A 24,049-nucleotide genomic window follows, 5' to 3' on the forward strand; every position below is an offset into this window, starting at 1 on the left:
CACAAAGCCAGACGCTGGTCCATGGCAATGGACGGTGTACCGTGAGTGGGAGATTTGGTTTGCGTTGATGTCTAGTTGAAAGGGAAGCATCTGCATATCAGGAATATATTCAGTAATAACGCATACACAATTCTGCACATACCACATTTTAACTTTGTCTCTATTGAGACAAAGACTTTGGTGCAGGTGGTTTATTTGGGAAGCATCCCGGAGAGCAGGAATGAGGGTACAAGGAGAGTGACAGAGTAGAAGGAAGCACCATCGATGGCATTGTTGCCAAGAACAAAGGGGCCGATTCTGCCCCTGAGAGGTACACTGAACGCCTCCCCAAACTGACCATGAAAGGAAGTGGCTGGTGCATTTATTCCCTGGCTCCTGGATCCCTGGAGTAGAATAGCCCCACATCTCTGGGCTGTGGCAAGCAAACTCCTGAGGGCAGAATGTAGGAAGACATGCCCATATGAAGTCGGGTGCTGGCAGTGAGATGTGGGTCTGGGTGTACACCTATGCCCACTGACCCTCAAAATCTGCGGCTGCATCAGAGATGGGCAAGGGAGGTGAGACACCAACAAGAATGGTGTCCAATAGAATTTACCAGAATTCCTGGGCTTATATGCACACAAAACATGAACAATACTCCAAATAGGGAGCACAGCTCTAACAGCTCTCACTCAACAGAAATTCAATAGAGATGCTCCCAATTTGACAACAATCCTGTACAAATGTACATGACTTTACCAATGAGTTATGCAGCTGAAAGAAACCCCTCTAAGTTATCCATAAAAAACAACGCATTTTTGCTTTTCTGTCCTTTCTGTAGACCATGATATCACCAAGTCATTGTTATAGGGAAAGATGAGATTATGCAGCCAGCGAATGTAAGAAAACCATTTAAAGAAAGAAAAATTATCATTTTTTCAATCATCTGGATTTTGTGGGGCTTATGCTATTTGTCAATTTTTAAAAAAAATTTTATTTTTTTTTTATTTTTTTTTATTTTTTTATTTTTATTTATTTATTTATTTTTTATTTATTTTTTTTTATTTATTTTAAAAAAAATTTTATCATTTGTTGTGATTTTATCATTTGTTGTGATTTCTTTTCTTGTTCTAGATAAACATTCAAGTTTGTACCAAATTTTGTGTGTGTTCTCTTCTGAGAGTCCTTGGCAGCCAGCCAGCAGTCTTCCCAGGGGACACCCCAGCTTGCTGGCCATCTCAGAGAAGCAGCAACAGACCGAGGTTCAGTCCTGGGGCACCAAGACCCCGGCTAAGTTGCTGAGCATCACTGGACTTTGAATTTGTTTTTAGAACAATTAGCTATTAGAGGGCACAGATACCCTCTCTTGCTTGGAATGGCAGCCAAAACACTTTATTAAAGGTGATTTGAGGGACAAATGGAGGGAACTGCTCCCTGAAACACTCAGCATCACACTGCCATTCAGATGGACTCCAAAATGAGAGAAAAGTACTTTGCAAAGTTGCTGCGAAAGAGGGTCCTGTGGGCCGGCAAAATGGCAGCCCCATAACCATCTGTTGAATGAATTCACCCAAGTTCTTGCTTCCCTGAGCTTTCCAGGAGTGTGTCTCCTAGAGGCACTCAGTGGCCTCCTTGGTCTCCAAACACCTGTTCTATCTGAGAGTTGAATGGATTCTCCTTTCCCAGGACCTGGGGCCACTGGAGCTGCACCTTCTTCCAGAAGCGGTCTGCCAACAGCTGGGAAGCCACCTGCAAGAGAGAACCCAAAGGAGGAACAAAAGGAAAATTATACCAAAGTAAAGAATTTAGCAGCAGGATTTATCATATTCTTTGTTGGTGGGCAGACTCTGGGATGGTTTCCCATGATTCCTCGCTTTGTGTCTTTGTAGAATCCTTTTCCCTTGCTGTGGGTGGGACCTATCACTTGGTTCTAATCAATGGAATATGGCGGAGGTAAAAGGATGTCACTTCAGTGACTGTGGAAAATTATCTAAGACTCTGCTTTGCTGGAAGACTTGCCTGGGAGACTCTGTGGGGTTGATGAAGGGAGAAGGCTGTCAGGAAGCCTGCATGGTAGGGGGCTGACATCCAGCAAGAAGCTGGGTCCTCAGTCCTACAACCACAAGGAAATCTGAAAGCAATTCTTCCCCAGTTGAGTCTCTGGATGAGGATGGGACTGGGATGACACACCTGGATTTTCACTTTGTGAGAACCTAAGTAGACGCCCCAAACTGCCTGCCTCACAGAAACTATGACTTCTGCATTGTTTGGAGCTGCTAATGTTGAGGTGATTGATTTTTTATTTAGTAACAGACAGCAAATGCATGTTTTCATTTATCTGGGGACAGCTAACATCTAGTGCAAGGCCTAAGGCCTAGGTTTTGGAGATTAACAGGTAAGTCTTTCCTTGAAGGAACTCCAGACATGCAAAATGACACCACCAAACCCACCGAGGGTTCTGTCAACGCTGGAAGGGGAGGAGGTGCCGGCTCTGCTGGGCAGGGGGCAGCGACAGGTCCTCCCTAAAGAGGGTGATGGCTGAGCTCTTTTCAAGGCGGGGGAGAGTTCCCCCAGATGGGCAATGTGGGAAACAGTGCACCTTGTGGAGGACACAGCCTGTGCAAAGGCACAGAGGTGTGGAAGAGAATGGCACAGTGGGAAACCAAGGATGCCTGGGAGACGAGGCTGCAGAGTCACCAGCTGAAGGAGGCTATAAGCACAAAGAGAGTGGCTGGGGTTCTAGGGTGAGCCCTGTCTCTGGCTTTTCCTGCTTAACGCCCACCCTCTGGTTGCTTGGTTTTACGGCAGGTTTCCCTTTACTCCTAGTGTTAGCAGGATCCAGTCTTGGTTCTCTAATCCTCTGGCTCATCACTAACATGACTTCAATGAGGACTCTTTCTCTGCAGATAATGGCTTTATTTAGCAGATGGGGCCTGGCCAGGCCCAGATGTCCTAACTTGACTACATTGGCAAAGGGAATGCTGACAGAGAAATGTGATTGCTAAAGGCCTTTTGGGGGGAACGCACTGTTCAGAGCAGGTGCTCAGGGAAGTCCCCAACTTTATTCAGAAGCACGTGGACATTGTCCCCAAAGGGCAGGTCCCGTTCACCATTCCAATAGGTAGTGCTGCCGGGTCTCTGAGGGATGTTAGGCAGCTCCCTTCTACTCTCTGGGCTGCAATTCTCTCACTTGCAAAATGAGTGGGCTAGAGTATATGGTTTAAAGACCTTTCTGGGTCTAAACTGCGTGTAAGGTTTTAGCAGCTGTTAGAAAAAACTAGAACTGGTTAAGTTGCTACATTAAATACCCCCAGTATTTTAATATGTTCCTGAGCCTTCTGAGCTGGACCCAAATTCTGTGTATCCAACACTGTAATCTTGATCATATCCATGGGGCGCCTAACAGAAACACACCCCGCCACCCCTACCACATAGAAACATACCCCCAACCCCACACTCCCCAATAACACACCCTCCAAAATCACGCACCACATACCCCATAGCCACCCTCTCCCATCACACACACACACACACACACACACACTCAGACCTATGCCCATTCCCACCTCCTCTGCTTCCCCTCCACCTCCCTTCCCGCCCCCAGGATAACTATTAAGCCCACAGGCTTCCAGGAAGGGGCTGCTCCTGTCTCACACACCAAGGGACAAGCATCTTCTGAAGACAGAAGGCTGGTCTTGTGGCTGTTTTCCCTGCTATTTCTCAACAAGGGAGGCTGCCGCCAGGTCTGTGGAAAATTACTGGTTCTCCTGTTTTGTTTTCTGCCCTTCTGCTACGTGGTACACCTAAGCTGTCTTCCTAACAATTATGTAAAACCAAGACATTTGTGGTTATTTATTTCCCAATCTAAATTAATAAAGGAGGAGATGGGGTGAGGATAAGAAGAGGAAAGTTAAAAAGAAAGAGCTCAGCTTTGTGCACGCGGTAACTCTTCAGTTTGAAAGCAATTAGTTGGCTGTCACTCTAATGGAGATGAAAATATTTATGAGTGTGCACTGCTAATACACTGGGTCTAAAGCGAGAGTGTCATGGTTATTATTATACTAGAGATTTGGGGTAAGAGGACCCACTCTCATCACTCACTCATGTGACAAGCGTTTACTGAGCATCTACTGTGGGCTTCTCTTAGGACCAGCCTCCTGTTGTAACTTCCATGATACCCAGGGCAAGACAAGGCCACCCTTTCCCCTCATTACTCTGGGTGAGCTATTCCCTGAACGCGAATATTCTTTTGTGCTTCCCTGGTCACGGTTTAAAATAGTAAAGCAATCCCTCTTCATATGAGAAAAATCTGACAAGACAATTAAGCAAAAGGAGAAAACAGAGTAAGTGAAAGTTATCTGTAATTATAATAGAGGGAGCCCACGTGCACACACACGCGCACACACACACAGAGGCACACAGAGAGCGGATCCTTCTGTAAATATCATCTGACGGTCTGCTCTTTCCGAGGTATAATTTACACACAGTGGAATTAACTTCTTGGAGTAAACAGCCTCGCGAGCGTTGACAAATGCATACGGTTGAGTCATCGCCCCCGCAGTCTGTAATCCGCTTTTGTTTGCTTCGCTCTGTATTACGAACGTGTTTCTGTGTCACTCAAGGTAGAGCTGTATCACGGTTTTTATTCAGGGCGCGGTATTCCATCAGAGGCGGGCGAGTTCCTTCGGCTCGCCGGCGGAGACTCTGGTCACCCACCTCCCTGGCGTCCGTCCTCAGGACAGGGAGCAGAGCCGGAGCACCCGGAGGGGATTCTGAAGCTGCGGGGCTGGCTGCCTCCCACGCAGGTGCGCGGGTGACCTCCCGCCCAGCGCGGTGCTGGCGAAGACGAGGTTCTGGTTCAGGGGGACTTCCTGGTTAACGCAGTCAGGCCCGTAAGTGTCTCTCCCTTTGCGGGTCACGCGGTGTGCGAGCTCTGGCAGCCCTGGCTGCGGGCCGTGCAGACCCCACTGCCAAGTCCAACAGGTGGGGCGGCACCCTCCGGTTACCCTCTGAGGAGCCCTGCTGCGTTTTCGCAGGCGCTCCTGCAGCCCCAGAGCTTCTGTGGGATACGGCCACCCCCACCCGTCCGCCTGCAGGCCCTGCTGCTGCTCAGAAGCTCACGGTGCCCATTCCACGTGGGGGTCCCCGGTCCACTCTGAAGGCTCCTCTTCGAAATTCTCCCAGAAGGGGCAACAAAGCAGGGGGACTTACCCCGCCGTTGACCTAGGTGGGTCTGGCCAAACAGATCTTTCAGGGTTGATGTGCGGCCCTAGAATCCCCTGGGATGGAGGCAAGAGTTCCCGGAGAGGGGAAGGGGAGGGTGGGAACCTGGCGCAGTTTCTGGGAAGAGCCACCGTAGGCCTTCTAGACTCTCTCTCCCTTCTGATGACAGTTTTTAAACGGAGCCAGGCTTCTTCTCTTAACTGTATTTGGACTGACGCCGAGCTCCTCTCCAGGAGAGCGTCTGGTCCTCCCCGTGAACACAGGCCGTTGGGTCCACCCCGCACATTCCTGAGACACACCTGCATACCACAGAGGCCCAGCGGGGCTCACAGCTGGACGCGATCCAGGATCCCTTCGCATTCCTACTTGATAAACTAATTTTATATATGTTGCTACAAAAATAGAACTCATTAGTAAGACAACTATAAAATCAAACCCTGAACAGTAACTACCTTTTTATAATATTAAAAAAATAATAAATGCAATTCAAAGCAAGATTGCATAGGTTTCACCAAAAACTTATCATCCCTGATCCCTTTAAAGTTGAACCCTTGCTAAATTTAACTCTTCGGTTTTATGAGACCAAAGTTAAAAATACACTCTGAATTTATTTTTCCTGTAGGAAGAACATTTCTGGGCTATCTTGGTAAGACTGCTTTTAAACGCCTGCAGGGAAGCCCTTACCACAGGGAAGGCATGGCCCTGCTTCCCTGGGCTCTTAATCTGCCCAGAAACATCGTCTATTGGACCCAATTAATTTAATTTTATTTTTATTGAGAGAGAGTGAGAGAGAGAGAGAGCAAACAGGGGAGGGGGAGAGGGAGAGAGAGAATCTTAAGCAGGCTTCATGCCCAGGGCAGAACCTGACGTTCAGCTCCATCCCAGGACCCTGAGATCACAACCTGAGCTGAAATCAAGAGTCAGACGCTCAACGGACTGAGCCATCCAGGCATTCCTGTCCCAATTAATCTTAAATTTGTAAAGCAACAACATGTCAGTGGTGTAAGATGTATTTAAACATTTACGTCTATGGGAAAATGGAAATTCCCAGCTCTGCCCTCTCTGTGCTGACTCAGTGTGTCATTCCAGAGCCACTGTTGCTAGCTGGCTTTATGTCTGAAGCAAACTGAACAGAGAGAGTCCCTGATGCACGGGCAGGGCCAGCCCAAAATGTCTGAGGGTTCCCTGGCCCAGGAGACCCTCCTCTCCACCCTCCCCACTGCCAGCATCATTTCCTTCTTTGAGGGACTCCACAAGTCCCCTCAGGACTTTGGGTTCCCAGGGGCTTACATGCTGAGATAAACAAAGACCTGGAGGCTTTAACATTTAATAACCAATTATATACATAATAAACATTAAAGCCAAAGATATAAATACAATTTAAAACCAATCCACTGATTAGTATCTTATGTCTGCTTCCAGCGATGCACAAGGTTCAGGGTTCAAGAGAAAGGAGGGGAGTTAATGTCCTGGAAAATTTATTGCTTGTGGGAAGAGTTTTAGGAGGCTGGTTGGAGCTGCTACTGGCATCGTGAGAGGAGAGGAGGTGGTCTTGCAGAGTTCTGTGGGGCAGAGCTGCTAAAGCAGGAGGTGTCAGGGATGGTTAGCTGAGTGGTCTCCGAGTAGCCAAGGACACTGGACTTGATGTATGTCTGTGGCTCTTCCAATATTTTCTGTTTACTGTTGTCTGACTCTAGGCCCAGAGGTCTTTTAAGTACCAATTCAGAGACTTAGCTTTGCACAGATTTTTAAATGTTTTTAAATAGTAGAACTTCTGTGGCTTCCACAGGCCACAGATCTAGGTCTTGGGTCTTGGCCATATTATTTCTTTTACAGGTCGAACTTTCTCTGCATTTGATCAGCGGTTTCTCAGTCAGCTATTCTCCCCTCTCTACTATACCTGCTCTTACTGGAGGTGTCAAATGGTCTCCTGGATCTCCCCTCTAGTGGGTCCTTCTGTGATGGGCCACGGTCACAAGTTAAGCCCGTGGGCCAGTCTCAACCCTACAAGTGTCTCTAGTTCTCAAATAGATACTGATGATTTCCAAACTTGTGTCTCCAGGCCAGGCCCCTGTCCTGAGATCAGAACCCATCAATTTGATCCAAAGGTGATTTAGACATTTCCATCTGGATATTGTGCAAGCACCCCAAATTCAGAATGCTCAGATCTGCCCCCTTCCTCTTCGGGGTTCCTTGCCTTGGTATTTTTCACTTCTGTTCATCCAGATGCCCAGTCCTGTGAGTCATCTCCTTCCCACCCTCCAAATCCCATCAACTGTCAAGTCCGGCATTATAACCTACTTTCCCCCCTCCTATTGAAGAAGATATTTCTTAAAATTCTGGTTCAACATTTGGGCAGTGAGATGAAAAGGTAACACCAGTTGCCTGGTTATTTTCCATTAAAATATAAGCAAAGGATTTAGATGGTCAATACAATTTGCTCAAAATATTTTAATGTATCAATCATAAATTTGAACTGTTCAACACAACTCATGTTTATACTTAATTAAACTTGCCTACCTAAGAAAATTGGAGCAAATGAATCAATACTTCTAGTACTTCTCTTGTAGGGTTTTAGAAAAAAAAAATGGGCCAATAGGAAAAAGTCTGCTCCCTCGGTGGTTACGGGCCAAACCAACTGTTTTTGCTGAGATGTACAGGAATTGGTGGGCGGGCATGTGAATATGGCCGGAGTCTACTCCTTTGGTTGGTTTATGTCCATGCCATTAACGTGAGGCCCTTAGACCAACGTTGCCCGTCTGGATCGTTTAAGATGGAAAAGACGTGGACTCCCATAGCTCCCTATATTTTGTGGATCATTTGCTTGTGTGTGTGTGTGTGTGTGTGTGTGCATACACATGTGTGGCAGTTTTATTAGTTTTTTAATAATAACCCAAGGTTCTAAAAGGAGCCATCAGTACTGCCTCTGCTGTAAGGGGCATCATCCGGAAGGGATCTTGCGGGTAGGCCAAGAGGCTCCTCTTCAAGGCTTTAAGTCACAATGTGCTCAGGGCCTCACATCTGTAGCTTCCGCCTAGACCCCTTCCTGAGCTCTGAGGTTGTATATTCTCTGCTAAAACGACACCCCCATTTTGGATGTCCTGCAGGCTCCTTTAATCCAAAGCGCGCCGAACTCCTCCTCAAACCACCCTGCTCTGTGTTCTTCACCTCAGCGAGCAACAGAATCATCTCTCCAGTTTCCCACGTCATGCTTAGCATCTCGTTCTCTTTCATGCTCACATCCAGTAAACGGCCATGTTCTGTTGATTCAACTGCGGGAATCTACCCAATGCGCACCTTTCTCTCTCTCCCCACTCCCCTGGGCCACCACCTCGCACACGCAGAAGCACCCTCCAGACCGTCTCCCTGTCTCTAGGATGGGCCCCACCACACTATTCTCCAGTTGCTACCACAAGTCTGGTTATTTTTCTTTCTTGCGTGAAAACCTTCAGTGGCTCCTCCTTTCCCACAGGAAAAAGGTCAAACCCCCTACAGACTTTATGTGATCTGGTCCCTGAGTAAGTATGCTTTGTTGCTCTCTCTCAACCCCACGCCCGTACTCTATGACCCAACCATACTGCAGCACTTTCATTTCCTCCAACATGCCCTGCTGGCTTTTTTGATTTATTTATTTTATTTGCATGCAGGTCTTGGCCCATGCAGTTTGCTCCGATCAGAACACTTTGTGCAGCCCCTCCCTCTTCCCCTGTACCTGACTAGCTCCTGCTCTTAGTTCCGAGTGAGCTCCTCTGAAAACTTTTCCAAACCCTGCTCTCTCCCATCCCACCCCGCAGAATGCTCCCATAGCCTGGTGCTCACGCGACTGGAGGTGTCGACCACACTGTATTTAATTGCCTGTTCACTTGTCATTCTTCCCCTCTAGACTACCATCTCCTTAGATGGCAGGGGCAGCTTCCTGTTCACTCTTGAATTCTCACTGTGTTAGACACTCATTAAACATTTTTGCATGGCAAGTTGCAGTCTGGACTCTTTGGCTCAATATATGATAAACAGGTAGGTTTTATGTATGGCTACCCACCATCACTCACTTTGGATGTGGCTTCAGCATGCCATCATGGACGACCAGCACGGGAACAAATCTCTCAGGAGTAATGTATGATTATGGCACACACTGATTTTCTGCTTTTTAATTTTTAGTTAATTAATTAATTAATTAAAATTAAAAGACAGAAAAGTTAATTAATTAACTAATTAATTAAAAGTAGGCTCTATGCCCTAAGTGGGACTTGAACTCATGACCTTAAGATCAAGAGTCGCATCTTCTATCCGACTGAGCAAGCCTGGTGCCACGCCTCCCACCTCCACCCCGGTTTCAGCTTTTGACCCTGTTCTAAATGATCGGTTATAGGCAAAGCTGTTTCAGTGCAAGATAGAGCCCTAATGTGACAGACTTTGAACCCTAATATTATTTTAAGTGTCAGGGACAGGATGGTCTTTTGATGGATTGGACAAGTATGTCCCAAAGGATAAAAATAAAGCCATTTTTGACCCTCTCCTTTTTAGTTTGTTCCTAATTAACTCCTTCTCTGACATTTCTTCATATCCACAATTCTCTCTAGAATGAGAAAAGTAAAACTCTGTGATATGCAGGAATGACAAGAACCACTGCCTAATTATTGCTAGAAAGAAGGTCTCCATATTAAAAATCATCCTAAGACAAAAGTCATCATTCTATGGGGAGAAGACTCTAATATTTAACCAGCTTCAAGCCAATAATTCTGTTGGATCAGCTCATCCATACGATACACAGGGAAGTTAGATATTCTGAGGTACATTACCTAGATTTATTTTTTCAGTTGTTTAAAGTGGGAAATGGGCATTTGATGCTCACTTCCAATTTACCCAGCATTTATGGGACTCCACTGTTTATTCATTTGTAGACAGAGTGGCACTCTCTTTTGTTTCCTCTGAGACAGTTCTTAGCCCTGCCTGGGCACTCAGCGAGCCTGCAGCTTGAAGGAAGGTGGGCTGCCATTCCATTCAGGCTCCCCAGGGGATGGTCAGACCTCCCTGTGGCCTGGCTGACCACTGAGACCAAGGCCACTGGGAGAGCACACCAGGACTGCTTCTCTGGTTTAGACCCTTGTCAGGGCCACGCCATCCTTACCAAAATTAGGCGAGAAAGGCTAGAGTTGCAAAGGATTGCCAGCTTTTCAAAATTTGAAAAGTGGCAGGACTATTCCCATACTTACTTCTTTCTTCCTTCCTTCCTTCCTTCCTTCTTTCCTTCTTAAATGAAGAAATATCACAAGCAGGTCCAGTATGTATGACAGATAAAAGCAGAGCTTCTCTGGTTGAAGTTGGGATAATGAGTGGGGTGAGCATTGGAAGGGACAGAGTCCCACGCACCAGCTCCCCTAGCTCTGTGAGGAGGCCAGATTAGAACTACTTTTCAGAACTGAACCTTGGAATCTTAGTTAAGAAACAGCTCTTACTGCAGGATACTGCTATGGACACTGTTTTTCTCTTATCCAGTGTCCTTTCTGGAAAGAGCCATAGAAGAAATTTCTCATAGGTCTCGCTTCCAGGAATCCTTGTGATTTTTTTTTTTGAGTATTTGATTTTTTATTATTATTTTTTTTATGGCGGCCATGACGTATGCCCCTTTTTACATCAGCCCCTAGAAAACAGAGCCGCTGTTGTAGGCTCTCGCTGGCAGTCTGTCAGGACTGGCCCGTACACATGATAGGAAATGCAGGAAGCCAGGCATCATTTTGATCTCACTTGCCTTTTATTCTGATTTTCAGTTTGTTTTAATTGAATCGTCTATCTTTGACATGTGAGTACATCTTTCTGGAATAAAAGGGCATAAAGACAAACATATGGACACCTGACTATATTTTACAAGGAACCTAATAGCCTTCAGCAACTGCCATGTGACCGCACTTACCTCATTGGGGTGGAATCCATCGACCGGTTCAATGAGCTGCCAGGGCTGCCCGCCTTGCTTCCGCCACTCCTCTGTGACTGCAGGGCACACACAACCAGAGGGTTAGCGACCCGCTTCTCTAATGACGGTCAGTACCGGAGAGCAAGGACCACATGGAAAATGTCAGAGCTTCCCACAGCCTGCCTGGCTGATGCTTACTCAGTCGTGGCTGCTCTGGGCTATTATCTCGGGGAGGCTTTCTCAACAGAAATGACCTTCCCATTGTATGGTCTCTCTCTCTCTCTCTTTTAAAATTTTCTAACTCAGGAAGAAAATGTATGAGGGTGTTGGGTGAATGTGGTTTGTGCAGGGAGGAGGGCGGTGGGAAAAGGTGAGCTCTGAAATATTGAACACCAGTGTAAATTCATCTCACTTCTCCGTGGGAGAGTATCGCAAGAGAAGGGGGAAAATTAAACATTTTGTTAACATCTCTTTAGGTGGGCTGCCGTTCCCAGATACTGCCTGCATATGTCAAGCCGTCACCATTAAAAATCATACAGTTTCTCAGAAATATAATTACATGAAATGATCTCAACATCACATTTAGAGTGAGTATGGCTACCGAGGAAATACTGTGAGCCCCAAAGTGTCGAAAAGCAATAAAACTGCCCTTCAAACAGGAGAAGGAGACCAAGACTGTCAGATGCTCCAAGGCAACGGCACCAGGAACTCTCTACTGTAATATTATACGGTCAGGAAGAACTCCTCAAGGAAATTTCGAAATCCCTAGAGAGCCTCCAGAGAGAGAGTTTGAAGCTGGCTGCTCCCAGCGTCACCCCTGCCCTCACTTCCTTGGCGCTCAGAGAGGGGAGCAGGCATGGCTGCAATTTTTCTAGCTCTTCCCTCTTCACCCCATGAAGACTCAAGAGCAGGAATTTGTGCTCCCTTGGTTCCCCCCATCACACCCCAAAGGAAGGAATGGAAATTCTACCAGAAACTTTGATTGTGTAAGTGAAGGCTGTCCCAGAGCTGAATCAGCACCATGCTGCTTTTGTAATTAGCCCTACTATCACAGCATGCTACCCCTGCTTGCTACCCAATCCCTGTTCCCTGAGGGGCTGCAAATACTGCTGCCCTTCCCAGAGCTCAGAAAAAAAAAAAAATCCTGCTGGTGATCTGAAGTCCTACACACAGGATCACCAATTCCTATTGGCTTCTTCTCCTGCAAAATGGCCACCACCGACCCACTCCTCCATATTTTGCGTCTGGCTGTTATTGGGAGTCAGTGATAACATATTCCTTCCTGCCAGGAAACATGTTGCATGACATGAAACTGCTGCACAAGTCCCTATCCCTCCTCACTATAAAGGAGTCCAGTCTTTAGAAGAACTGGCTTATCGTAGAGAATAATCCAACAGGCATTAAAAGAAATGCCGCAGGTTACCAAGGCTACAATCAGTCTATTCAGAGTGAAAAACATCATTTTCCAACATGATTATTGTGTCTGTGAGGGTTACCCATCATTGCAAATCTGCAGACATCAGTATTATAACACTTAAAGGGAGAATCAGAAACTCACAGGCAAGAGTGTAAGGTTTTATTATATCTGTACTGTGACCAGTGCTAGACAGAGTGACCCTTTTATATTTGTTGATCTCAGGGGGAAATTTTGCTTTCTTAGAATAAATGCAATACCAGTGATCTCTATTTCTTCTCTGATTGATTTTATTTATTTAACTTTAAAAAAGATTTTATTTATTTATTTGAGAGAGAAAGAGAGAGCATTGAGGGAGGAGGAGGGGCAGAGGCAGAGGGAGAATCAGACTCGCCCCTGAGCAGGGAGCCCCACATGGGACTTGATCCCAGGACTCTGGGACTGTGACCTGAGCCAAAGACAGACGCTTAACTGACTGAGCCACCCAGGCGCCCTCTGACTGATTTTAGAGGAGGAGATCCAAGCAGGGGCAGTATGGTAAGTTGGTCTGTTTTCTTCCTGCCTGGGACCACAATTAAAAATAGGTAAATGGGGCGCCTGGGTGCCTCAGTCAGTTAAGCAGCTGCCTTCAGCTCAGGTCATGATCCTAGGGTCCTGGGATCAAGTCCTGCATTGGGCTCCCTGCTGAGCAGAGAGCCTGCTTCTCCCTCTCTCTCTGCCTACTTATGCTCTCTATCTCTCTGTCAAATAAATGAATAAAAATCTTTAAAAAAATAGGTAAATGAATTCCTGTTTCTTCTGAAGACCTGAATTAAACTTCTTGAATAATCACGAATGATCTCTTGGGATTTGATGCATAACGTATTTTCTGTATCTGTAAAGTCAAGGCAGCTCTGCGAATGTCCAGCTTTTCAACAGAAGCCACTGAAGAAGAGTCATAAGCACTTGGAAGCTCCTGGATGAACGGCAACACTAGTAGATACTTAAAATAAGAAATCTGAATTCCGGTCAGCACCAGGAAGTCATTGGCTGTTTTACAAACAAACACGTGGGGAGAACTAAGAACCAAGTTTACTCCAATTGAGTTGTCTTGGAAACTGAGGGCAGCTGGTATATTTAAACTGTCAGTGTAAAAATGGCCTTGTCAGCCAAGTGGCATTTTCCTTCCTCTGTTTGCGAGGTGCGGTACAGACAAAGAAAAAAGGATAACACCTGCTCCAGCTGGGGTTTCCTGAAGGGAGGAAAGATTGCTGGCTCTGTTTAGCTCATAACCAGTTAGAGGATGAGTCAGCAAGAGACAAAAAAGTCTTTGGAGATGAGCAACAGCCCCTCACTGTGGGACTGACACTGTCAGAGTGGAGAACAGATAGGCTCATGCCTACCCTCAAGGGACAGCAGCCCTCAGCGGCAGTTTGCTCGGTCACAGGGGGTGGAACTGGCCATTTGCTATGAAAAATGGGGATGTTTGTGAGGCAGTCGTCAGCTTAAATACAGCAGTGAAATGAGAGGGGAGATTTCCATGTGACCTGAAGACTGCAGGTTTCAGGGGTGACTGGGTGGTTCAGCGGGTTAAGCATCTGCTTTGGCTCAGCTCATGATCCCAGGGTCCTGGGATCAAGCCCCGCATGGAGCTCCTTGCTCAGTGGAGAGTCTGCTTCTCCTTCTGCCTGCCGCTCCCCCTGCTTGTGTTCTGCTTCTCTCTCTCTCTGACAAATAAAAAAATAAAAATCTTAAAAAAAAAAAAAAAAAAAAGACTGCAGGTTCCTTAAGTGGCTATGCGGTTTTTACGCCTGGTAACGTAAGACCATAGTGCAAATGAGATACATTTCCACATGGCTTCCTTTAGGGGACTCAAAGTCATCCACAGGTATGATTGGTGATGGGAGGTGGGTTCGACATTGGAAGAGAATCAACATTTATTCTTCTATGATAAGCCCTAGAAGAACGTAGTAGAGCACACACAGATGACAGCAGTGGTGGGAGGACGTCAATTAACAGGGTTCTCACTACATTGCAGTGTTGTTTCAATCCTCACATAGCCCTGGGGTTTACCCCCCGCCGCCCTGCACCTGCTCCCTGGCTTAGTTATTGTTATCCTACACAAAAGAGAGCAAAGCAGAGTGATTATTTAACTACTCAAGGTTATGCAGTCACTCTGTGTCTGAGCTGGGATGGGGCACATTTCGCTCTGGTGCCAAATGCAGGGCTCTTTCTACAATAGCAAATTGTAGCTCCATGATTTCTGGGGTCGGGTGCTTCGCAGGCATGGCGGTTACCCACAGAGCTGGATCTGGGAGTGAATAAGCCCTCCTCTGTATTGGCTGTTCAAGGGGGGCAGATCATGGGCCGCCACCTCCTTTGCCTGTAGGCTCCCTCCTGCTGGGCCTGGGTGTCTTCCCTGGAGCAGTGCCCCTAACATCATATGGAGAAGGCAAAGAAGGCCCTCTATGAACCTGGATCTTCAGGTTTTATTTTTAATAAATGTCTCTCAGGAAAGTCCCTGAACTGCTGATGATTGTTGCCAAGTAAGGACAAATATGGAGGAGGCTTCTCAGTAAGATGACCCACTGCCATTGGGTTTAGAATGTTCCATTTCACTGAACTTTTAGCTTTCATCCTGCATTTACTATTGCTGTAAGGACAAGAAGGGGCCGGTGAGCCTTTGCTTCATGCCTGTGAGGTCATCAGTGGGAAGTGGGTAGCACTGGGTCAAGGGTAAACCTCTTCTCCCCCTATCCTTCGCGAGGATAAGGGCTGTTTTGTTTTTCTGATGGCGATATTCCCAGTACCTACACAGAACATGGTAAGACTTAGTAAAAATCAGATGACTAAATCCTTAACCTTGAAGCATTACAGAGCCCCATTTATTAAATATTGTAACGTGCATATGGGTCATATGTGGATTATGTTAAAATGCAAATTCCAATTAGGTAGGCCCTAATTAGGGGTGGAGCCTGGGGTCTGCATTTATAACGCCGCCAGGTCGGAGGGACGCTGCCTGCCCTAAGCCACATGTTGAGCAGCAAGGGTGTGAGGGGACCTTACTCCTTCCAGGCACCCGCTACGAACCAGGCAGAGCATTTAGGAGAATTATACATTTTTTCCATATAGTCATCACAAAGATTTGTTATGTAGATATGGTAGCCCCATTTCCAGGTTTGGAAAGGAGCGTTTAGACATGTTCAGGGAATTGCCTCATTCCCAGAGACAATAAACGACAGAGCTAGGGTTTACTTCGGAAAAGGAAAAGTCCCATGTGAATGTTCGACTTTATTATATTTTTAATAACTTTATCTATATTCAAGGTTGATGATCATCAAAGATCACTTGGTGGTGCATTTGTTTACACCAGGAATTCATTAATGAGTCTTTAGCTCTGCATTTTAATGAGAGGTTATTTATCAAAACGTCTCTCCTCAGGAGACAATTATGTATCACCTAGGCAGGAAATCTAGTTAAGGGAGATCAGTCCTGTTGAAAGGCTGTTCAGGATTGAAGTACGAGGGTATGCAATGCAATACGTGTCAGCTAATGTAAAATTTGATAATTCATGATGGCCATCTGCTTCATTCCAGCTGCTGGGGCTGGGGATGTTGGTGGCAGGGAGAGAGCGATGATAAACTCTGGATGAGACCTCTTCCATCATTTGCATACACTGTAAAGCTTTCCATTAGCATCATCTCAGCTGGCAGTCAATCAACAGGAGGCTTTTCTCTTGTATAACAAGTGCTTAGCCATGAAAATGAGGCTGGGAGGATTAAAGTCAATAAATAACAATTTTCCAGAGTTAAGACCTAAAGGATAAATCAGTAGCTTTGATAATCGCACCCATTTTTGTGTGGCCACTCCTCAATGACCCCCATATTCTGACAGAATGCTAGAAAAGAAAGAGCGGTGTTCCTTCCAGAAAGCTGGGAGAGTGGACACACTTTGCCACCGGCCAATCCAAGATCCCTTCCTTAAAGGCTCTGATAAGTCACATCATGTGTGGGGGCTGGGAATCTACACTGCCGCTGAGTTCCGTGTCCACACAGGGGAGGCACTGCCTTATCCCTCATTCCTGCCACACTCATCTTTAGCCCACAGGTAAGTAGAGCATTGGTGAACTGGCAAGAATGATCTAGGTGATTCCATTGATCTGCTGGCTCCCGGCCCAGAGCTACCTCCAACTGGTCATTGGCTCTGTGGCTTCAGGGATTCCAAATTGATGGTGTAATGAGGTGATGGTAAGCTTCCCTCCTCCCTGAAAGGGCCTCACACTCGATCTTTCTTCAGTACTCGGAGCTGTGTGTCCGAATGTGTGGGAATCACGCTGCCCAATCCACTACCCGTTGGCTTATAAAGGTTTTGCTCAGTCAGGCTCTAAACCGTGGTGGCTACTTCTGTCTTGTGTCAGTACTGACTCCAAGCAAAACTTACCTTCTTGGAAGTCAAAATCCACGTAGAGAAGATCGAAGTTCGTAAATTTCTGGCTGGCTGCAATTTTTTTCAGTGTATTGGAGAGTTGTTTTGCTCTCTGAATACAAAAGAAACAGGGAGAATTCCATGAAACCTAGATTTTAGTGAGACAATTCAGGCAGAACAAAGAAATGGATAGTCCCCACCCTCTCTTGGAGCCATCAGCGGAGGGATGCTGCCTGTGAAATTCTAGTCATGCACAAACAGCTAATGAACATACAAAACTGTTAACGTTCATTAGGAATCAATCAGTGAAAATTAAAGAAATAAGATACCCCTTCTTTCCCATGGGATTGGCAATAAAAGATGGATAATCATGATAATATAGAATATTGCCATGGGAGAGGTGACTGAGAATGTCAATTTGTTTTGCCTTTCTAGAGAGCAATTTGGAAATGGGATCAAACCCTTAAACGTGGCATGGCCTTTGACTCAATAATTTTTCTAAGAATGTGTCTAAAGGAAATAGACACAGTATAGAAAGAAATGTAGATCTGCGCACACACAGGTTCATCGTAGTGTTATTTTTCATCATGAAGAACTGGAAACAACCTATCTGTCCAACACTAAGTGGTGAAATAAATCATGGTACATTCATATGCTGTATGCTTAAAATGATTACAAAATCATGATGTGGAGGAATCACTTATGAACATCGGAAGGCACAAAACAATATGTCTACTCTGATACTGTGTAGGCAAAAATCCCCCAAATATCTATGAAAGTAATATTGGGAAGACATACATACAGATTGACTTGGGTGATGGGATTTGTGGTAATTTTTGTTATTATTCTTTGTGTCTCAGGTTTTTTATATTCCGTAAGTTTTTTTTTTTAATTGAAATATATCTCTTCTGTAAAAAAAAAAAAAAAATCAGTAAGTCTCTTACAAAGAGATTACCCACCATCCATGAAATAAGTACATGGACCATGGATCCCCTCAGAGAAGAGAGGAAGGTTACAGAGCACCTGGTCCTCATGTACCTTGGGGGAAATACCGGTCATCTGTGTGCCTAATCTTGCTCATTCCTCTGTCTACAAATATGCCTAGGACCAGCTTTAAACAGGGTATACGTGTGTCCATATGTGTGTGTGTACAAGAGAGAAAGGCACACCAGAGAGACAGGGACTGAGAGACAGCCTGAGCCACAGACCCAGAGCATGGCAGAAAGAGACGCTCTTGGCTTCTCAAACACACTGGCAGTTGGATGTTTTTATTCATCAGCTTGGAGGCCATTGCCCTGCCGAGATCCCCTCCGCAGTGGAAATGCTGCAGTAAGCACGGGAAAGAACGACTAAGAATGGTATCAGAGGAGCTGTTATAGTCCCACCTCTGAAGTGAGAGTCCGGAGCGTCTTGTTGGAGGACATCCAGCTGCGGCAGGGGCTGACCTGAGAGCAAGAAAACACCGCTTTGATTACAGAGGAACCAGGCCAGTAGCAGGGAATGCGGCCTTGGAACAAGTCATTGTGGGCTCACCTGGAGACAGTTCAGGAAGGAGTAGAAATGTGCATAGGTCACATCCTTATTGAGCTGGCCTGGAAGACACAAAGAACTGGTATGTTGTACTTGTTCAGATCTAGCAGCCAACTAGGGACACTTGTGGGTGACCCTGCCTTTCCTGAGAAGGGTGGCACTTCCAGGGACCTGCCCTGAGTTTTCATTCAGCTATTCCTCTTGAAGAAGGCCTGAGTGCCCTAGAAATCAGACTGAGCTGGGGAGGGGCCCTAAGAGCTTCTGCCCCTATCTGGACCCCAGATAGAAGGATACAAAAGTCCCATACAGACTGGAACACCACTAACGAAGGGCTTGCAGAGCAGTGGCTTTGTCCTGGCAATGGTATGAGATGCCAAGTTCCTACGGGGTATGAAGAGCATTCAAGGTGGTCGTTGGCCAAACCCTCCTTTGTGACTTTATGTAACACTCAGATCTGCCCAGTTATCCCATGATGAGGACCTGCTGGGACATTCTGGGTGTCTGAAGTTCTGACCATGCACTTTCCTGATGTTTGGTAGACTGAAAGCCTCCAAAAGTGCATGGGTGGCTGTTGGATGGGAGAGGACAACACGTCCTATCCCTTCACAGCCCGGTGCATATCTTATTTGGGCCCTAACTGCTAGCTCTAATTTATTTTTTGGTTCAGGTTAAGAGGTACATAAGAATAAAGGTGGGGGCACCCAGCTTGCACAGCTGGAAGAGCTCGCCACTCTTGATCTCAGGGTTGTGAGTTTGAGCCCAACGTGGGGCATAGAGATGACTACAAAAATAAAATAAAACTTGAAAAAAAAAAAAGAATAGAAGTGTTAAGTGCCATATGTGAGTTCATCCAGAGTATTTCCAAACATCAGTTGTAGACCCAGAATCTGTGGGGGTTATTTCCTCTCTCTTTTCACACACCTTCCCACTTCCCTCACCTCCCAGCCTATCTACCCCTGGGGGCGATTTGACTTTCATGGTGTGGCTGAGATACAAAACCCAGGCGCTCCCAAATCTCAGGGGTGAATTACTGATGTCTTATCCATTAACACTTCTCTCACACTTGAAAAAATAAAGGAAAATAATAGGACCTATCTCGGAGTGAAAGGAAAGATTGAAGGTGATAGAACACAGTCTTATTTTTCACTTATACCTCAGATCAGTTAGACTGAAAGATAGATTCAATTTTCTTGTCATGGAGGAAATATGTATTCTCTCTCTGTGTGGGTGAGTGGATCCCAAGCCTGGAAAACCACAGGGTTATTATCGCCATTAAAGTCACAATGACACACCAGGCCTCCTCTGTTCTCAAAGGTGTCTGCCTCTTTGTGTGTTGGATGAATCCCAAGCCACTGGCTTCTGTCTTTGCTTTCATTTTATGCTCAACATAGAGCCTTGAGCTCTCATCTTTCTCGAAGATCCTGCTTTCCACCACTGGGGCTTCTTTCCCTCTCTTGTATATGTGCATATGTGTGTGTGTGTGTGTGTGTGTGTGTGTGTGTGTGTTTTGTAATTTACCTTTCTGTATGTGTCCCCGTCTGTCTCAGCCTAGCCAGCTGCAGTGACTAAGACCCCCTACCTGCACTCCCATCCTCCATCCTGTGTTCCGATGACATGGCTCTTGCCTCTGTTGGCACTGCCCCTGAGCTGCAGCTTTCCCTCTGCCATCTTGTTTTGTTGTGTTTGTTGTTGTTGGGTTGCAGCCTTGTAATTAACCTTAGGTAGCTTGGCTGGAGCCCTGTTGACATGCTTGGCCCTGATGACTCCCCTCTCCCTGAGAACTGGCCTCTCTCTCTTTTTCCCTTGCCCAGTGGCTGAAGTCTTTTTAACCTGTGTGTGGTGTCACCCAAGGCCTGACTATAAGGAACACTCTTGCACCCTCTCCCTTCCCACCAGCAAGGCTGGATTGCTCTGCTATCCGGAGGGACCAGAGTTTGTCCTGTTACGGGATGCTGGGGATTCATCTGCGGGCTCCCATCTAGGGGCTAAGTCTAGACATAGCCTTGTCTATCCTGGCTTACTCCTCTCTCCTTGCTGTCCTACTGCTGAGGTCCCAGCACACTTAGGATGAGACCACAAGGTGTGTCCTCCTTCTGAGCCTTCTCTCCATTCCTGTCCCTTTCCCCCCATCTTCTTGCTCTTCTGGCACTAGCTCGAATTAGACAAGGCTCTTATAGGAAAAATCCTTAGTTGAGTAGATAGGTCTGTTGAATAGGATAAGGGCATGTTAGCTGCAGTTGGAGGAAACTGGGAAAGGTATAATGAGTTGGTTTCCTTTCTCTCTGGGATTTCTGCTATGGAAGGTAGGGTGACTCTGGAGTTGGCCATGTGGAAGGTCAGCTGGGCTTATAGTTTAAAGAAAGGGAGGAGGGAAAATAATTCTTATGCTTTTCTCCACCTATTGGTACTGTCAGTTGGTTATTCATGCTTTCCTTTTAGGTATTACTTTTCAATGGTATTCTTGCATATCAAGGAGCTTTGGTATAAAGATTGAGCTCACCTACACCTCGTACCTATAAAAAAGCAGTCTCTGCCACATTCTGGTCAGAAAATGAATCTGGTGAAGAAAGCTGGTCAAAAATTGCCTAGGACAGGGGCAAGAGGACTGGAATTATGAGGGCTGAGGCACTATAAGTGTGTGTGTGTGTGTGTGCGCGCGCGCGTGCGTGCACGCTCATGCGCATGCACAGGCACAAGGAGTGGGAAGCCAGTGCGCTGGCCCAGTGGCCGCCATATTTCCCCTTGAAGATTAGAAGGCATGTTTATCCCCAACTGGCTGTAGTAGCAGCTCACGTCTCAGTCTTTATTAGTTCTTTAGGGCAGAGTCTTTGGCATTTACTTAATGCTGGTGGGATTGCAACTCAGATAAAAGCTTAGTACCAATAAAGATCAGCCATACCTCCATGAAATACCATCTGAAAGTATAAAGCCTTAGTAAAACCACATGAACTCAGACAGGAGGCAAGCCAGTAATAAAATAAGGTATGCTTATTTTAGGTATACTTTATTTGCATAAAGTATGCAAAGTACTTTAAAATATATTAGGTTTCAAGTTTAAGAGTAATTGGGGAAAAATTAAGTTGTTGATGTTCTGTGGCAGAGGCCTTTCAAGGAAGGCCTACATGCAGACTTATTTGTGGCAGCAATCCTGGACTTTTTGACTGTAGTCTTCTGGGAACTTCAGGTAGTTCCCAGAATGCCCATGGCTTGTGCCAATGTCAATGGCACAAGGTGATTTCACTGATAGGATCTATACAGTATTTTCCCCAGTGAATTATCTTTTCTCTCTTTTTTGAGGACAAAGACACCATTTTAGTATCAACTTTATCCCCAAAGCACATAATAGGTCTCTCAGACATATTTATGGGAAGATTGACTTTCTGTGCACCTGAACATTTATAGCAGCAATGTCCACAATAGCCAAACTATGGAAAGAGCCTAGATGTCCATCAACAGATGAATGGATAAAGAAGATGTGGTATATATACCACATCTTCTTTCCATATATATATATATATATATATATATGGAATAACAGCTATATAATAGATATATAATAGATATATAATAATAGATACATAATAGATATATAATAGATACATAATATATATATTATATATATATTTTATATATACATATAAAATATACATATAAATATATATAATGGAATATATATATATATAATGGAATACTATGCAGCCATCAAAAAACCAAAATCTTGCCATCTGCAAGGACATGGATAGAATTAGAGGGTATTATGCTGAGCGAAATAAGTCAACAGAGAAAGACAATTATCATATGATCTCTGTGATATGAGGAATTTGAGAGGCAGGGTGGGGGTCATGGCAGGAATTTGAGAGGCAGGGTGGGGGGTCGTGGCAGGAAGGGAGGGAAAAATGGGAAAATGGGACCGGGGAGGGAGACAAACCATAAGAGACCCTTAATCTCAGAAAACAAACTGCGAGTTGGTGGAGGGGTGGGGAGGGAGGGATAGGATGGCTAGGTAATGGACACTGAGGAGGGTATGTGTTATGGTAAGCACTGTGAATTGTGTAAGACTGATGATTCACAGACCCGTACCCTAGGGCAAATAATACATTATATGTTAATTAAAAAAAAAAGTTTGCCTTTCTCATAGACTGTGTCTGAGAGCACTTATCCCTGGTCAAGCTTGAAAAGATCTATGTAAGTAGAATCCTAATGTGTGAGACTTACTTTCTGGTAATTCCTCAGAAACACTATACATTCTCGCTAGGAATTTTAATTACTGGTAGAGACTGTGGGGCTGTTGCAGTCCTTGGCAGCCAGACTTGGACTGGGTAGTAACTCAAACATGGCTAAGAGATGCCAGGAGGGATTTATTACCCCCTCCTCCTTGGCAGGAGGGAGCTGGGAATCTGTTCTTGCCCTGGGCCTCCACTACCTGCCGATGCGACTTTGCAGCATTTAACCTTTTTTTAGGTGAGCTCCTACCTGTCCTACTGAGGCAACAGAAAATGTATCACTGACCCAGGAGTTCCATTTGCCTCCTTCTGCTTCCTGACCTCTTCCTTAATCCTTAATGGGTGGCTAAAGTCAAGTCTAAAGTGCATGGTCACCATGTTTCTAGGCTCAAAGACAGAAATAAACGGAAAACCCTGCTTATTTGCTTACACGATCCTTCGCACAGTGCCCTGGGAATCAGACTCTGTGTTTGGCTACTGATTAAGACAAGACCTACCCTAACCTAGGCAGAGCAGCCAAACCTTGAGACTGGCCTGGCATTAACCTGTTCTACCCTGGCCTACGTCGGATGGGAATGAAGGTCCACAGGCTGGATGTGAAGCGGGAGCGGAGCTGAGATGTAGGGCAGCAGCCCTCCCCTCAAGCCTCTCATCTTATGTGAGTTATGCGCCAGCCAAGGGAGAAATGAGGAAGCTGGGTAAATCCCACCTACTTCCCCGGGCTGTCTAGGAAGGATACCGATGCTTTGTTGAGGAATTTATAATTTATTTCCCATGGCAACCAGGCAGCAGGGATAATTTAGGATGTGAATAATAACTTAAAAACATTAAATAAATCTTAGATGGTTTCAACTTTGTTCCTAATTGGACTCTTTTCCCCCCCAAACCAGGTCTGTTTATCTAGAACAAACTCATTCTACCTTTTCCTTCTTCCTCTTTTGTGCTGTGAAATGCTGGTGCCTGATTAGTGGCTGGTGAAAGGGCATTTGAGGACAAGGCCAAGCCTAAAACAGGGTTTTTCAACCTTGGCCCTACTGATAGTCTCTGTTGTGGGGGACGGGCCTGTGCATTTCAGGATGTTTAGGAGCATGTCTGGATTCTACCCACTGGATGTTAGTAGCACCCCTTCTTCAGTTGTGATAATGAGTAGGGGCGACGTGAGAACTACTGGCCTAGAGAATCCAGCAAAGTGATTGGTGAGTCTCCCCAGTCGCCTCTTTCCCTCCCTTCCAAATTGTACCGTGTCATTATTACCTACTGTGGTTGAGTCAGGTGAATTGTGTGGCATATCCGAGAGAAAGTATGGAGTTGTCTAACCAGAGTTCATGGAAAGAAAATGGGATTTTAAGTCAGAAAACCCAAAGT

The 24,049-nt window shown here is 45.7% G+C and overlaps 1 protein-coding gene across 1 annotated transcript in view; it reads right to left on the bottom strand.

Moving 5' to 3' along the window:
• Positions 1-1,051: 1,051 nt before the first annotated feature.
• Positions 1,052-24,049, bottom strand: part of AOAH (acyloxyacyl hydrolase) — a 168,305-nt gene continuing 145,307 nt past the window's right edge. Inside the window, exons 17-21 of the mRNA XM_080818199.1 lie at positions 18,465-18,523; positions 18,317-18,376; positions 16,947-17,043; positions 11,114-11,190; positions 1,052-1,728 (exon numbers count right to left, since the gene is read on the bottom strand). Of these exons, the coding sequence (XP_080674325.1) occupies positions 1,600-1,728; positions 11,114-11,190; positions 16,947-17,043; positions 18,317-18,376; positions 18,465-18,523 (422 nt within the window). The 3' untranslated portion in view covers positions 1,052-1,599. The remainder of the gene's footprint in view (positions 1,729-11,113; positions 11,191-16,946; positions 17,044-18,316; positions 18,377-18,464; positions 18,524-24,049) is intronic.

This window comes from Martes martes (genome assembly GCF_963455335.1).
Source record: "Martes martes genome assembly, chromosome: 11".
NCBI lineage: Eukaryota > Metazoa > Chordata > Mammalia > Carnivora > Mustelidae > Martes > Martes martes.